The sequence below is a fragment of the Ammospiza caudacuta genome, chromosome 1, assembly GCF_027887145.1.
Source record: "Ammospiza caudacuta isolate bAmmCau1 chromosome 1, bAmmCau1.pri, whole genome shotgun sequence".
Lineage (NCBI taxonomy): Eukaryota > Metazoa > Chordata > Aves > Passeriformes > Passerellidae > Ammospiza > Ammospiza caudacuta.
In genome coordinates, this window is record NC_080593.1 from 70,847,986 (window position 1) to 70,864,401 (window position 16,416).

The 16,416-nt window shown below is 34.2% G+C and overlaps 1 protein-coding gene across 1 annotated transcript in view; it reads right to left on the bottom strand.

Moving 5' to 3' along the window:
• Nucleotides 1-16,416, bottom strand: part of EXOC2 (exocyst complex component 2) — a 125,383-nt gene that overhangs the window by 74,687 nt on the left and 34,280 nt on the right. Inside the window, exons 6-8 of the mRNA XM_058802689.1 lie at nt 15,681-15,805; nt 4,031-4,111; nt 18-163 (exon numbers count right to left, since the gene is read on the bottom strand). Coding sequence (XP_058658672.1) covers nt 18-163; nt 4,031-4,111; nt 15,681-15,805 — 352 coding nt within the window. The remainder of the gene's footprint in view (nt 1-17; nt 164-4,030; nt 4,112-15,680; nt 15,806-16,416) is intronic.

Sequence of the window (16,416 nt, forward strand, 5' to 3'; positions counted from 1 at the left end):
TTTTTAAAGTATTATACCTTCTGGATATTTCTTTCAATGTTTAAGGGAAGATTGAAAAGAAATTTAAAGCGTTGAAGAACATTAAGCGCGTTTCTCGTTGAATCAGCTTTGTCCTTGCGACCCAGCACTTCTTGAAATAAGGTATCTGCTGTGTTACTGGCTCCTATTTCAAAAAAAGGGTGACAGTAAGAAAAAGTAGAGTAAGTAATCACAAACAGATTTTCTTCATTTTAATGAGTTATTCAAGGTGTTTTTAGAGCAAATGAGTAATTACTGCTGATTTTGATATTTTTTGTTCAACTGTGTTAACATTTTACAACTGCTGAAATTCTATTTCAAAGTGAACCACTTAGCATTTTAATGTGGTAAGACCCCTGTGTGATTAAAAACAATCACTCTTTCCTATTTCAAATGCTTAGCTTTGCTGCAGATATTTTATAGTTTGCTTTGGCTCCAGATACACATTATGCATACCAAATTATGCATCTCAGGATATAGAAAAAGTCATAGAAAGCTTTACATTTAAAATAAGTATAATTACATTTTGGTAATTAATGTCAGAGTTTCTAAAGTTATCACTGGGTTTTGCAAAAAAGTTTTTAATGTTTTAAAGTCAAGTCTTAAAAATTATTAACAATATTTGACCCACTTAAAAGTACTGATGGTCAAGACAAAAACAACGTCATGATTAAAAAAGTCTAACTAGCTGGTCACTGTAACAGAATGAATACAAATTGTCTTCACATTGCATTTAAACTCTCATCACACACAGGATGAAGCCTTAACCAACAATTTCATGTATTTAAGTCTATACTATCTACAAACACTCTTCAATAAATACATTACATATCGTCCTAAAACCTTTGCTATCCTAAACTAAAAAGCCTTCTATTTTCTAATAAAGATTGCTTTTTAACACAGAATAATAAAATTTCATTTATAGTAGACAAGAATTACACTACATATGAATATTAGCATTTTTCAACTTATGACTTACTTTTAATTAACCAAAACAAAACAAAAAAGGGGGAACCGCTTTAGCCTTTTTGATCATTGCATGTAGAAGTTTCTACATTATCTGGTCTAGTGACTATACTTTAAGCAAAGATGAAAAAAATTACATCAGTCTCACTGGGTGGCTTGCATGCCATTTTCTCTAGTCAACACTGTGGGTGGCCTGCTCATGTTAAAAGTAGTCTTTGTAAAATAATTGTTATATCTAAATAATGTTTAAACTTTGTTGAAATTTTGAAGCCTTGATGTAAAAAAAGTTTTGTCAGGACATCTATTTCCACCACATACTATTCAGGATAAAATACTTTAATCCATTAAGGAGAAATGCACAATGAAAACAGTTAGCTGCACATTTAAATACAGATCACTGTTAAAGTATGATTTTTCTCAAGGTTATAAGAAATGATTGTTTTATAAATCTTTCTAGTAAATAACATTTTGTTTGTTTGAATTCATATGTTTCTTGTGCATTCTTTTAACACTCCAGAAGCAATGTGCTTTACCTGGGAATTAAATTTATATTCACAAAGTTTTTTTGTTTGTTTTTGGTTTTTGGGTTTTTTTTATTTAATGCAAACCTTTTTTAAAAGGTAATTGACAACTGCAGGAAGACCACAGTGAATTCTATTTTCAACTCTTTATGAAATCCTCAATTCAGGTAAATGATTCTATTTTTTTAGGGTATTTTTGATTAATAAAATATGATTCTATTTTTTTTCCTGTTTTATAAGAAATTGAAATATATCAAATTACTTAATAATGTATTCATAAAATTCAATACTTCATGCAAAACAGGTCTATCTTAGAATTAAAATATTGTAACATTTCTTCCCTCCTCATCCCTCCAAATTCTTTCTACAATAACAATCTTTATCTCTTGATTACTGATGAAACATCCATAGATAAAGTTTCAGTTCTTATATGGACTAATTATGTTTTCAAAATGGATGATTCATCTACAGTGCGTGAATTTTTTTACTTCAAAATAAATCTCTAGTTATTCAACAGTTGTCTGTCTTAGAGCCTGACAAAAACACTACATAAAGGAATTTTATTTACTTCCTTTAATATACATTCTTCAATAAATTAATTATAAGGCACTGTATGTTTTTAATAAAATAAATTTAACAGCTTGTTACATCTATACTTACTGTATACTTGTTACATATATACTTATTATAACATCTATAATTTCAGCTAAAACACCAAATTGTTCTTTCACTATAGCAAGCCACTTTAATTCAAGAATTTGGAACCCTCTTAACATGCATTCAGATGCTGTGGAAAACATGCTAATTTTTAAGGGTTTGTAACCAAGCTCACACAACAGAGCTTGTCTCTTAAAACATGCACCTACAGTCCATAAAATGCACAATTCAACTAAAGAATTAAAGTCATCTTTGAAAGCAGTCCCTGCTACTCATGGATTATGGAAGCTTTTCAATGGTCAGGCAAGAAACAAAGCTTTGATCCTAAACTACTTTGCATAATATTATTTACTCTTTTTAAATCCTTGTATTCCTACTTCCCTGCCTCCCACCCATGATGACTTGCAAAGTATCATGAGGAAAAGCAGCCAATTCTTTTCATAGCAGAGCCAAACTTCAAACCACTCTGAAGTGTCTGGCACAAGTTTCTCTACCGTTCCAGCTTGAAAAAGACAGCTTGCATTGTCTACATAGAGAGTTCAGCCACCATTTATCAAATGAAACAGTAATTACATATTATAGGTAAATTTGTCTTATATAAGTGTCTATAGGAAAATAACACAGACCTAAGTTTTTGCTTTTTTATTTAAAATCTCTTACATGATTTAATACAAGGGAAAGTGCCCTCCAAGGAATCTGTGCTTGGAGCATGACATGGCTTAAATACAGAGCACTGAGGATTGCACTGGAAAATTTCAACAAATGCTTCTTTTCTCCTACCTAGATGTACCAATATTCTGCACACAGATACACGCTACAGTCCTTACATAGAGGTGTGAGGCTTTATGTGGTGTTTTTTGGTGATTTTAAAATTTTTTGGCAGTTTGGTTTTTTTCATTTCAGCCATCAAAATGAGGGAATAACAATGTTCAAAGTACATCTTTATTGTGAGCATCAAGGAATCATGACTAAAAAGGACTAGAGCTGTTCACAAAACCCCCTGCTTTCTTTGTGCTCCCCACACAAACACACATACAGTCACTGCTTTCTTCATACAAGAGAAGAAAAACAGTGAACTTCCATGTCACTTTCTTGATTTCATAAAACACAGTCAGACTTTCCAACACTGAGTCAGCTATCTGCATGTCATTCCTGCTTATTGATACAGCACTAAGGGAAACATCCCTTCCTCTGTGAAAAAAATCACAATGAAACAAAGTAAAATTATCTTGGCAGAAGTCCCAGAATTAAAAAAAAAAAAGGAACTTTTTTGATCTGATGAAACACATACCAAACTGCAGCAAATTCAAGCCATCTCTCTCAATGCAACCTTACAGCTAATACAGAGAAAGAGAAAACAAAATACTGACAGCTTTTCATGGTTTCTAGAAAGAATGCTCATGCCAAATAGTCTAAATACCAGCACATTAAGTGAAAAATATTCTGTCAATAGACCTTGTTACTGCAAATATCTTATAACTGGGTTTTTTTCTGCCTTTACTTGAACATCTCACAATCACGGTATTTAGCTCAGCCCACCCTTCTACACTTCTGTCTATCCATGTAGTTCCTTCATTTTCCTCATCCACTCAAATTGCGAGCCAACCAAAATGAATCTAAAGTAAACACTTTAGAATATCTTTATTTTGATATTTATTTGCTTTGTTATCACCAACACTGCCCAAAGTCGTGGCAACCGCTGCTACTTATTTCAAAAGATGCATTATCACACCTTGGAACCACTGTCACCAAACAGGGAAGGGACGAGAGACTGTTTTCTACTTTCTACAATATTCCTAGGAAAATATTAAAGCCTGTTAGAAAGTCCAAAGTCCATAAATAGTTGCTGCTGGAAGGACAAAACTTACTGTTCAGGACATTCTCCAGTTTTTGCGTCATGGATCCTTCTACTTTTTCCGTTCCATCCGCTTCCAGTTTTTGATGGATTGCTAGAATAAAGAGTCTAGTTAAAATGCAGAACATTTTAATAGGTGGGAACACATTACATCAAAGTGACACTTTTAAACATTTTTAAAATTAAAAATAAAGTGTTATTTTTCTCTTTAGACACAAAAAAATACAAACATGCTTTATGGCAGCAGAGCCTAGTGGAAGACAGGGCTTAGAGCCAGACACTGCAGAATTTTAACCATTACTTTGACACAGACTTCATGTATCTTCTTGAGCAAGACAGTAATGCTTAAGGGAAAAAACCCACAAACATATGGACAGAATAATCTGTTAGTTATTATAATCTAAATTAGCCATCTTGTACAGGTATTAATTAAAGTTTGTATTGTGAAAAGTACCATTTAAACACATAATACTTCTGCTTTATAAGTCACAGATGTCACAAAAAAGAAATTACCAATAATTTAAGGGTAGAAAGGGAATCACTGGGAACCTTGATGATCCCAAAATCAAGTGCTAGAACATTCCCCCATCACTTCCCTTCATCTATAAAAAGGCACTCCTAAAATACAATTTAAGAAGCATTAACCATTATCACAATGTTGCTGTGTAATTTTGCTCAAAACAACAGGAAAACAGAGGAGAGGTTTAATTTTTTTTCATGATGCCTTTTTTTTTTAAGATGCTATTTTTCTCCTGTCCTAAAATGGTAAAATCCTGAACTCTTATTTCTGTGTGGTATTACTAATGGAGGAGGAAATGCACATTGCCAGCACTAATTTATTATTTTACTATAATTTACTCTAATATCTTTCACAGGGAGGGGGAGACTTACTAGCATAGCCTAATGACACTATCTTATTCTGAAAATATGAACAATGAATGTAGTGTAGGTAGTCCTTTTTTCTACTTCCCTCTTCTACTGTTCAGAATAACCAGCACAAATCAGTATTTTTCTCTTTTAAAGTATTATTCCTATATATATGCAGCACATATAAAATAAGATTTCCCTTTCAATTTTTTAATCTGATAATGTATAAAATGTGCTCTATCAAATAGCCATCAGCTCCTATTGCTTCAGATATATTTGAGGCTTAAAAAAACCTCCTACTGCTTTCTGCTGGTTCTCAGTAGAATGGAGCGAAGCTAAACTACCCTTGAAAATAGTGATACTCAGTGCTTTGAAAAAAGCAAGTAATGATATATTTTAGTTCAAAACACAGATACAGTTCTGAAAGCAGGTTCTCAATTGTTCCAGTTTATCTTGCTCCAGTTTGTTTGGCAGAGCAACCTAAGCTCCTCAGCTGGATTCTTTTAAGGTGAAAAGATTAGAAGAAGCACTCCAAGACTACATCTGATGTGCTCAAAGAGATACCTGGAATTCAATCTACTGGGTGAAGTTTGAACTAGGTCTGAAATATTGCCATAAACTGCACATACCATGCATACAGTGATGCCAGATGCCATTGCCAACTGGTTTCCTCTCCAGTGCCATCCCTATTTGCTCATGCCATGTAGATGCAAGCTAACAAGTCAACCCAGACAGGAACCCTGGGGCATCAGTCCTACTGTAAGGAGTGAGCGAGGGTGGCTATTCTGAAAAAGAATGGCCCTTAGAGTCTCCATCCTCTTTCAAAGGAGGAATTTTCATTGGGGGGAGGTAGAGGAGACAGGTGAGTAAAACCAGTGTGTAATTAAAAAAAAAAAAAAGAAAAGAGAAAAATGAAGGAAAATTTCATTATTCTCAAACACCCAAATTTGACCCTTCAATCCCTTGATCATACACAAAGCATTACAGGAAGTCTTGCTCTCATGGAAATATAAGAGCAACTCTATTTTTATTCTTAAAGTCATCAGAGGGGAAAAAAATCTAATTAGGACACCATATTTATTAAGATAATCAATGCTGAAATGAAACTGATGGATTTTTGAGACTGCAATCTATCTGTCTATCTATCTTAGAAGAAGGTGTGTTATTTTGTGTGATATTTTGTGTACAATGGGGACAGTACTTACCAACAAAAATACTTCTACAATTTTTTAACAAAAGCATTAGTGGCTCTACTGACATGATTCCAATTCTAGATATCATTTTCAGTCAGAGGCAGCCAATTATTGTAGTGCAATTAACTTTACATACTGAAAAGCAAGTTCAGCAGAACGGCAACCACAACATAAACAGACATTTTAAAGCCAAATGTTGCAAGTACTATTGGAATCACATCAAACTGTAATGATTTTAATTTACATATTTTGAAGTCATTCTATGAAACATACTCTTGAAAGATACTTTAAAAATAGACATGGATAAAAATCTAAGTTACACACTGCCTCAGAGGTTTTTAAAATTTGGCGTTTTGGAACCATTAATTACATACCATTAATTGCTGACCAATGCAATATCATGTAGCTTCTGAAGGGGGCACACATGAGCATTTCCAAAAATGAACTGTAATATCCAAACCTCGATCAAAGCATACATACTGGCAACAAAAGGTAAAACATGAGGAGGACTTTTTCCTCATACATAAGTTTTGGAAGAGCACTATCTACCATGTTAGAACCTTCAAAAAGCCTTAATATGTAGCTTCTTATTATGAAGGCAGCTTATTTAGAAATTATGATGATTTTAAAATACATGATCTTTAATCAGTTGCTGAAAGCAATTCTCTTTCTCATCTTATTCAGAAAAGAACATACAATAGCAATTTACTATTCCCTCACCTTCCTTTTAGAAGGCAGAAAGTAATTTCTTTTCACATTGGTAGCTATTGTGCACAGCAACCTGGAAAACAGTATTAATGAATCTTAGTTTGAAAATTTTGATGTTTTAAACCCAGGAAGAATGGTCCTATTAAATCAATTCAAAATGCACTTTCAGACAGAGAAAAGTATGTCAGTGGGGAAAAAAAATAAAATAAACCAAGGTGTTGAGTTTCAGAAATGTGGAAAGCACTGCAGAGTACAGATAAAGGCATATTAAGCATATGTAACTAGGAGTGTAAAAAAAAGGCATTTTTGAACAATTGTCTGAAATAAGGTATTTTAGGACATTCTGTAAAGTCTAAACCTACTTAAATTACTCTGTGTTCATGCAATAAATTTGTTATATTTCCTTCTACATGTTTAAGCTACTTTGTTTACTGTAATTATTTTTACACATGATATTCCGATTTAGCAATAGAGAGAGAACATTCATTGTGTTCCAAGGCTGAGTTACAAAAGAAAAAAAAGTCTTAAGTTTCCACAGTGAAAAAGTCTTTCTAATAAAGTCTGAGCTTACTCCATCTGCAGCAAATGATTTTGAAAGTGCATGTTCCTTCCACGGAGACCAGACAAAAAGTCGTTGATTTAGAAGTTTAGACAAGCAAAACTATATGCAGTCAAGAAAAGTATCTGTAGACCTCATCTTTGAAAGGAATCTAGAGATAGTCAAGTTATTTTTTTCTCTGAAAGCATTAAATCCATCTAATAGTGGGAAGATACTGTTTGGGACAACCCTGTTCTCCCGTACCCAAAGCGCTTCCTTTTGCTGGATCTAGCCATCACACAGCTGCAGGGCAGCTGCAGTGAGATAATCTGGTGCAAAACTAACTCAGTAAAAAAGAAACATTGCTTTACTGATCAGTGAGCTTGCCTCAGTGGGAGCACTGAAGTATAAGGAAAGGTGCATATGGCCAAGGGAAGGTGGAAAGACATCCTATTCTTTCCGCACTACCAGTACTTAAAATGACCTTCAAATGCAACTTCTTATTCTCAACTCATCACTGGCTGCAATAAGAAGAGTAAGCAGAAAATTTTAGGTCTTCGAAGGCTTGAAGTAAAGGATGGATGGGATTTTTCTTGAACTGCCAGTTACCCTGGATTTACCTGACCCCAGATTTACCAGAAAAGCAGTTGGAAACTTAGGAGCATCTGTTTTTAGGAGCTTTACTGTAAGAAGCATACAATAAATAAAAATGAGGAAAGGCTACATCTGGATGCTTCAACTAAGGCCAGATAATTAACTGTATTTTGTATCATCTTTGCCAGTAAGTGTTCACGTTTCCCTAAGTCAGGATATTTAAAGGCTTGCAAACTTCACAGCTGCAGGCAGATACTGATTAAAAATAGTGAAGAAACTAAGTTGAAAACTCACCTCTAACTGCAACTAAACACACCAGAATACAGGCAAAGTTTAATCTGGTAAATAAGCCGATATACAGGTTTTGTATTAAAATAAACTGCAATTAATTCATTGCTACTTGTGTTGAAAACAATCTTATTTAATCTAAGAAAGGCTATGGGGTTTTTTGTTAGATTTACGGTAACCATGAATCTAGTAAATTAAACCACACTTCCAGGATCACACAGCTTTTCATTTGCAAATTTCATACTTGATTTCTTTATTAGACATTTTTAAAATGTATTTTGAGATAGGCACCAGGCTTGGCATTCTCAAAAGGTCCTCAGCCTCTCAGCTCAAAGAATCACAGATGAACATTTTCTACCATTTTCTGACTAAAGGATGGCTAGAAATGCATTTGGCATATCTGAAAATCTTACTCATTTTCATAGAATCGCGGTTAAAGAAAAAAGTACTTGTAATAAATCACATCCTTTTAGTCAGATGCAGAAATCAGGAGGGGAAAAACACAAGAAGTGCAAGGCCGACTCAGAAAAGCATTTAAGAAGATCTGATGTGGTAACTAAGAACCTGGCACCAAAAAACAGTAATGGAGGAATGAAGAACACATCAGAACATAGCCAGGATTTATGCCTAATGCATGAATAAAAATGCCTTTGGTTTCCTTTATGGGAAAATTAACAATGTTTTGTACTTTTAGCAAAATATAAGAAGGTCATTGACGAGGAGAGCATCCCTATGTAAGATAAAATCTGTTCGAATGAATTTAACAGGACTGCAGTACTGCATATAAAGAGGAAAGCAATAAAGACAGCATGCTATGAGTGGAGCTCCTAATACATTACTCTATGAAAATCTAAAAAACAAAAAAAAAGTAGCAGTTTTTTTCCTTTGGCCATTGGTTAATAGTGCTAAGTCTAATTTGGTTTGGTCATTCCTGCAGTGCTCCTTGAGAATTCCAGGTATTTTTGAATTGGCATAGCAAACTCAGCTTTGTTTTGGTTAACATTATTAATCCTAACAAAAATGACAAAATACTGAACTAAATGCAATACTGTCTTAAGTTGCCTTTTTGTGTTTTGTTTCTCTAGCATTTACTTCCTCAAGCTTGTTTATCCAACACAGTGGAAAAAATCGAAGAAAATGGACAGAATTAACATGATATTTTAAGGTAATTGAAGCACAGTGTTAGGAAGGGAGGCTTTATTAATATATAAACCCCAAAAATTTTAATCTAAAAACATGATGAGACCAGAAAACTTGTTCTCAGATGGATTTATATTAAAGCAAGTCTGATTTCTTTGGGCGAATATCTTGGAAATAGGCAGGAAAATGTGGCTTATTATTCTGCCTATGGATGCACTAAAAATTCCAGGAATGGATCCTTTGCCAGAACACTTCAGAATTAAACAGTACAGAAAATGCTATTCTCTCTTTACTGGCACTAACTTTCTGCCTCTGTGAAATGTAAAAATAGTAAAAAAAAAAGAGAAGCTTCTAAATGTTGCATTTAAAAGGTGGTATGGAAATCAAAATGGAATAATGTAGCATGAAATAAGGGGGTTTTATGGGTTTCAGGATAAATCTCGATGAAATTTAATCACGGGTAAATTTTTTGCACACTTGCAATCAATTGCAGAATTAGCTGTTTGAAAATTGCAATTGCAAAATGTATTTCTCTTTCTACATGCTTTACTATTTTTCAAATTCAAACAAAAGAGTTAACCTACCTAAAAAAACCACAACCAAGTTGATAAAATATGACAGCCACACAGTAAATATAAGCTCTCAAAATTACATCCCTTTAGAGAAATTCTGCCAGTAATTAGCTTACATCTCTACAATAGTAACTGATGAAGAAGATACATGAGCAGCCAGCACAAAAGCAGAGCTTGGGCAGACAATTTTCACTATGACCTGTGACCATTGCTGCTGTTTCCCACATTTTCTAATCAAATTTTCTCTTGCTTGAGACAAAAATACCCCAACTCCCTACACAATACCATGCTAGGATCTACACCAAAGGAAAGTTGAGTCTTTTATCAATTGTGGTAACTTTTGCTTTTATAAAACTGCATTAAGGTAACAATTGGCGTGCTACAAAAATTGACCCTAAGAGCTGCATGAAGAGGAAGCATTCACCCGAGACTAAACTATCTACCACCACTTACATAATTTATGGCACCTCTTTGTCAGGTCATCTTTCTCTAAGAATACATTTCTCATTTTAATGTTCCTCTTGTTATCTAGTGGTGAAAGATCAGAACACAAGTTTTCAACAAGCAAAATTAAATTAAGTTTAATTTAGCGTGGCTATTTTTAGAATGCCTAATTTAGCACATCTGTTTTTTTAGTTTGAATACTGAGAAGGTCTATAAATGTAAGGAAAAATATGAAGCAATGACAGTACTTATCCTTCTCATTCAGCTTTTCTCTGTAAGGGTAGCACAAAGATGATTCAAGTATTCAGATAGGAGGACCCACTTGGAAAGCTGGACAGTGAGCAGAGACCATTTCAGTTATTGCTTCATGATACTACATGGAGGCATGATCATAATTCTTAACTTGAAATAATGTAATTTTCACCTGCTATGGGGCACACACATGCAGGGGAACTGCCTCTGAAGTGACTGGTATGCTCTCAGATATGTATCTGATACATGCAGCATCATTTTTTTGCCAGCTTGTTTCCATGGCCCTATTCTTTCTTATGCTCTAAAAATGGTCATCTTTGAAATCACTAGCTGTAACAGCAGAATGTTCTTACCCTGCAAAGACAATATTCTATCAATATTCTATACTTGAAGTAGGAGGAGGAGGATAACATTAATAGACACACATCACACAGAGAAGTAGAAACACAACTATTCCAGACATTTCAAGTCACCTGTACAACATTTAGGTAGCAATCATATATTTGAATTTGATTTACTCAGATTACCAAAAATCCATACTCTTTGAAAAAATATACATGACAGTAAAGGAAAGGAAAAGTGTGAATTAGATTTGCTACAAAACAGCAATGTGACAACAGCAAAACCTGGTATATCATCCCAATCCCATGTTACCAAGCAAAACCAATCATGCACTAGCCTGCATGGCTTTTTTAAATTGGGAAAAAGAAAATAATTTCAAAATTAATCATCAATCTAGTTTGCAAACAGAATCACTAATGAAAAATTTGCTCTATATAATCTCTTTAAATTTAAATATAACAAAATTCCTCAAAAGTTTGAAGCGAAGGGACACATTTAAGACAGACTAGCATCAGTTTTTAGCTTCTCAATTTTCCAATCTGACTCAGAATTGAATATAGCTCAGGTGATTTTTTTTGTTTTACTTTAGGAGAAAATGAATTTAACAGACATAATAGCAGCAGCACAGCCTGACTCCAACCCTGGATTACTAACATGCTCATACTAGAATAAGCCTTAGGGAATGAACTGTAAAAATAGTCTACAGAAAAAAAAACAAAACCAAAACCAAATAAAAGAAGCAGGCATTGGCCAGATTAGGATCATTTCAGCCATACCATCCTAGCTTATGTACTAATACAGGTAGAAGACAAAAGGCCAACTATAGTCCAAGGTCCCTATCATGCCAGTATTCCCACAGGCCATGCATCTGAACAGGAGTAAGAAAGGGACAAAAGGAACAGTGCTCAAATAGTCAGCAGCACTTCTTTTGTACAGACTTCTTTCTGAAAATCACAAAAAATGTGTTTGTAGTTGTAATTGCAAAAAAACTGTTGCCATGGCAAACTAGAGAGCCAAATCTAAACCTCAAATTTGCTCATGATATCTGTGTTTTAAAGACATTACAGCATCTTCTTTACCTGCCAATAGAGACGTCGTACTTACATGTTTTTGTATAAGTGAGTGACTGAAGTAGTCATTTCACTATTTTTTTCCTATAATTTAAATAAGAAGAAACTGCAGCCTTAGGTTCATTGCAAAGAGTATTTCAGAAAAAAATATACTGAAAGAAAATTAATTTGCTAACTTTCCTAACAACTTCTATGTGGGACTTGATTTGCTCATGATGGTAAAATACGTCTTAACTAAAAACACTTAAACAGGCACCCTTTTAGAAATGCTACTTTCTAGGCTGCAATTAGAGTTACAGGAAATGAACCAGCTGAACTCCCTGACACTGACAAGTAGGTCAAGTTGAGATAAACCCTGCTCTCCTCAGTTCAGTTTACAGCTCCCTTCAGCTGACGAAACAAACTTCCTGTTGAACATCTCCTCTGCAGAGTCACTGTCAAACTGCCAGCCAAGCTAACAGGCAGAGAGACATGGGGATCTGATAAGGTTATTCTATTTTCCCAGAAATTAAACCAAACAAGGATGGGTTCTGGTCTATTTGAGCTCTTATTTTGTTAGCAAACAGCTTCTAAATCACAAAATACAATAAACATCTAAAAACTGTTTTTTATGCTTTCCATTGCTTATTTATGAAAATATTAATAGTCATTTAAATGTGTAATAGAGTCTGATAGTACACTTAAGATCAGACAGAATTTACTCATCCTAACTCATGAAAAAAGCTGCACAATAATCAGCAATTTCGGGTTTCCTTAATCAAGATAAATATACACTTGCAACAAACACTGTTAAATGTATATGAGTTTTTAAAAAGCATGTATAAAAGGTGTAGAGGAGTATGAAGTAACTGGAGAAGCAAGTGTTATACCTCCTAATGTGATCCTCCTATGAAAAGTTATCCTGTACTAATTTTGGGAGATGTAAGAGAAATAACTGCTCACAAGTAGCTCTGTTCTATAACTACAGTGCAACAGACCTGCAGTTTATGAAGCATAACCACTGGGGTTAGAAGATGTGTTCTAAGATATATGAAGGGTAATATTGAGACTCTAAATTTTTGCTCTCAAAAAAACGTATCTTTAGAAAATAAATTAGATTTTAGAAATCTTCCTAAAGCAAGAGAGTTAAAAAATATCTAAACCAAAATGAACTAGCTCAGAAAATTTAAATCATATTGGAAGACAGACAAAATGTATTCCCTTAAGTCACTTTTCATCTGTGACAGTTGTATGTTCAGCATCAAATAACAAAAGTTTGCAGAACAATGGCTATGTCCCTAAGAGTCTGTGCTGAAACAATTGTTCAGCTTTCAAATCTAAACTACTACTCACTTCAGCTTTGTGAAATCCATACAAAATCTAGTTGCACTTTTTAAAGGAGAAAATAAGACATAAAAATTCACCCTTAGGTGTGTAAGGGCAAAAAAGTGCCATCACATCATCTTGCACAATCACTGTCCAGCCAGATTATATTTTTAATGTATTGTTCTTTTGTTTAAAAGCTTGAATTTGATAACTGCATAATGAACAATTAATGGGGGCTTTGTTTGCTTGGGGGTTTTTGTTCGGTGGTTTGTTGTTGTTGATTCTTTAAAATCTGCATCTGAGCTGTTTCTCTAGAACAATGCTAATAATGCTTACTCTTAATTCTCAGCATCTTTCATTTGAGAAAACTACAGTGATCAAATGTTCTGGAGAAAGCTTTGACATTGGGCACTAGGGCTGGATGATGGCACCAAAGAAGTTCTTTTTTTCTTCTTGCTACTGGAAGCAACATCCAGCTGAACAGCTGATTGTACCTATCACAAGCTCAAGTCTTACAAAGTTATGCAATTTTTCCAGCTATGCTCTTCTAAAAATATCCTGCATCAGGAAGAACAGGCAAATACGTAGTTCTGCATTAAAAACTGAAATTCATATGCAATAAGAGTGAGTTTATTGACTGAAAAGAAGCAAAAACCCTTCTGCATGTGTACTTAGGATGACATTTCAACAGACAAATGTGCATTAAAATGCTAGAGAAGGCAGCTGTGACCCATACTGCATCCTCATTAAGTGTTCATCAACAGCATCAAGGCCATTCTTTCATGTTACCACTTTAATTCACTGTATAAGCTGAAAGTCTGCTTCCTTTTGAGCACTTAGGGGAGATTACTGAGGGCAAGACAAAGCCAAGCCATATTGGTATGGTCACAGACAAAAAGTGACATCGAGAACCACTTGAGTCATCCATGTTTAAGTTCATAATTTAGCTAAAGGACTGCACTGATAAACCCTGATTTTAGGTAAAAATAACACTGATAAAGGTAAAAGACACAAAACAATATTACACCTTGTAATTTTTTTAAAATTGAGACTATAGTAGCTAATGAAATAAATGAGGTTGCTTTCCCTACCATTATTTTGTTAATATTTCTCACATTACTACTTGCTTGTTGTAGTAATATATCAAAAAATCAGTCTCCAAAGGCAAAATGCTACTAAGAGGTGGAACAAAAGAAAATTACTCAGTTGTGCTCAGCTTTTCTAAAACCTCACAACATTTACCATTTGCCTTATCTTTCTTCAAATCCTACTAGTATTTGCTCACCCAAAAATAATCTTATAAGTTACCACTATTTTTTCTCCACAGTAGCAATTTCTTGAAAACAGAACCCTCAGTCTTTCAGCATATGTGATATTCCATAAGCAAAGCAGATTTGGTTGTGAAAAACAAGCCACAGTTCAATATTTATTTGGGATTATGTTTGAGACAACTTAAGAAAAAAACCCAGAATTTCAGTATTTTCAAGATGTGTAAGAATTACAAGGAAAGCCTATTATTTTTCCTAGCATTTAATGAAAACTCAGCTTTAAGTGGTGAAACAATGCCAACTAATGGTTCTTCTTAGAGTCTTTTCCTATAAGTACCACCACATTCTTCAGATTTTCTGCTAAATTCTTCAATACTTTTGTTATTGAACCTTGTTAAGATTTTGGCCAAAGGGGTCAATGACCAGGATGGATAATCAGCACGGTGGTAAATGCCAAACCTATTGGGGATGGTTTCCTGGGCACTGTTGCTCTCTCACCCAGACCAGAGCCTCACTAGACAGGACTACAGTAGCCCACAATGAGGTTTGACCTGCGAGACATTTGATGCTTTAAGAGTATGTCTGTGTGTGTCTCTGTACAGTTAAACATATGTACATATAAATGGCAACTGTGATAATCTCACTAGTGTGCTGCATTCTGCCAATGGCAAGCAGAACAGAAAGGCTCTGATTTCCCAAAGTAACAAGTGTCAGGATATTTATATAAATATTAGCATCTCATTGTTGAAAAAGGCATCATAAAATCAAATCTTTTCTGTTGCTACAGTTTGCAAGCCATCTTAATATTAACTCCAGTTTAACACTTCTCTTTTTGCACTTGTGTGCTAAGCAATTTGACCAAACACCTTCAATGTAAGATACAGTTGGTGACATCTTTTGCAAATAAATCACATCAATCAGCTAGTCAGTTCTAGCTTGTGACCAACACAGCACAGATTTTGGGCTCATTATACAGTTTTAGTACAGACTGTGAAGAGAAACAGTGTTTTTAGTATTAAATTCAAACACATATGCACATATTTTCCTTTATACTGTACTTAGTAAGTGCAAAGCATCTTTACCTGACAGAGCATCTTGTGCTTCAAAAAATGTGCTGAGACCTCCTTTGACATAAGCTAGACTCCCTTCATTTTTCTTATTGGCTTGTTTCTTCAAATTCACAACAGCTGTTTTGAGCTGATCAAAACTGAAAACAAACAAGAAAACCTCAGAGACATTTAAACAATAAGGTCAGCTAATAAATAAACAGAACAAACTACTCAGAAAATAAAGTCACTTACTTTCAGAACAGTTAGTAGGGGCAAAGTAATTGCTAATGAGTGTACATTTCAATAATGAGAGTTGATTCTTAGTCTAAAGATCTCAGTATTTTAGTTTCAACCCTAAACAGGAGGGCTCCTATCACTTGTGATGGAAGAGCTTTCTTCATAATAACAACCTGGTCAAGATGTTTCTTCTAAACATGCAACATTGCTCTGACTTAACTGTACTATATTAAATAGGTGACAGTAGAATTCACTACACATAGTACACAGTATAACAACAGATGTTACAAGTCTCTTTGAAAACGACATTTGTTTAATGCTGCAGCTTTACTCACAATTCTTTCTCACTTTTGTTTCTGAATTCATTCAATATTTCAATATTTTTGTGTTGGTTTAGACATACAATTCAGAACTGAATACAATATTAGTTCAAAAAAAGAAAAGCTAAACAGATTCCTGCTTTATGAAGGTATGGTTTTATATGCAATCTGCTGAAATATTTTTGAAAGACACTTCATAGGGCAGTATTACT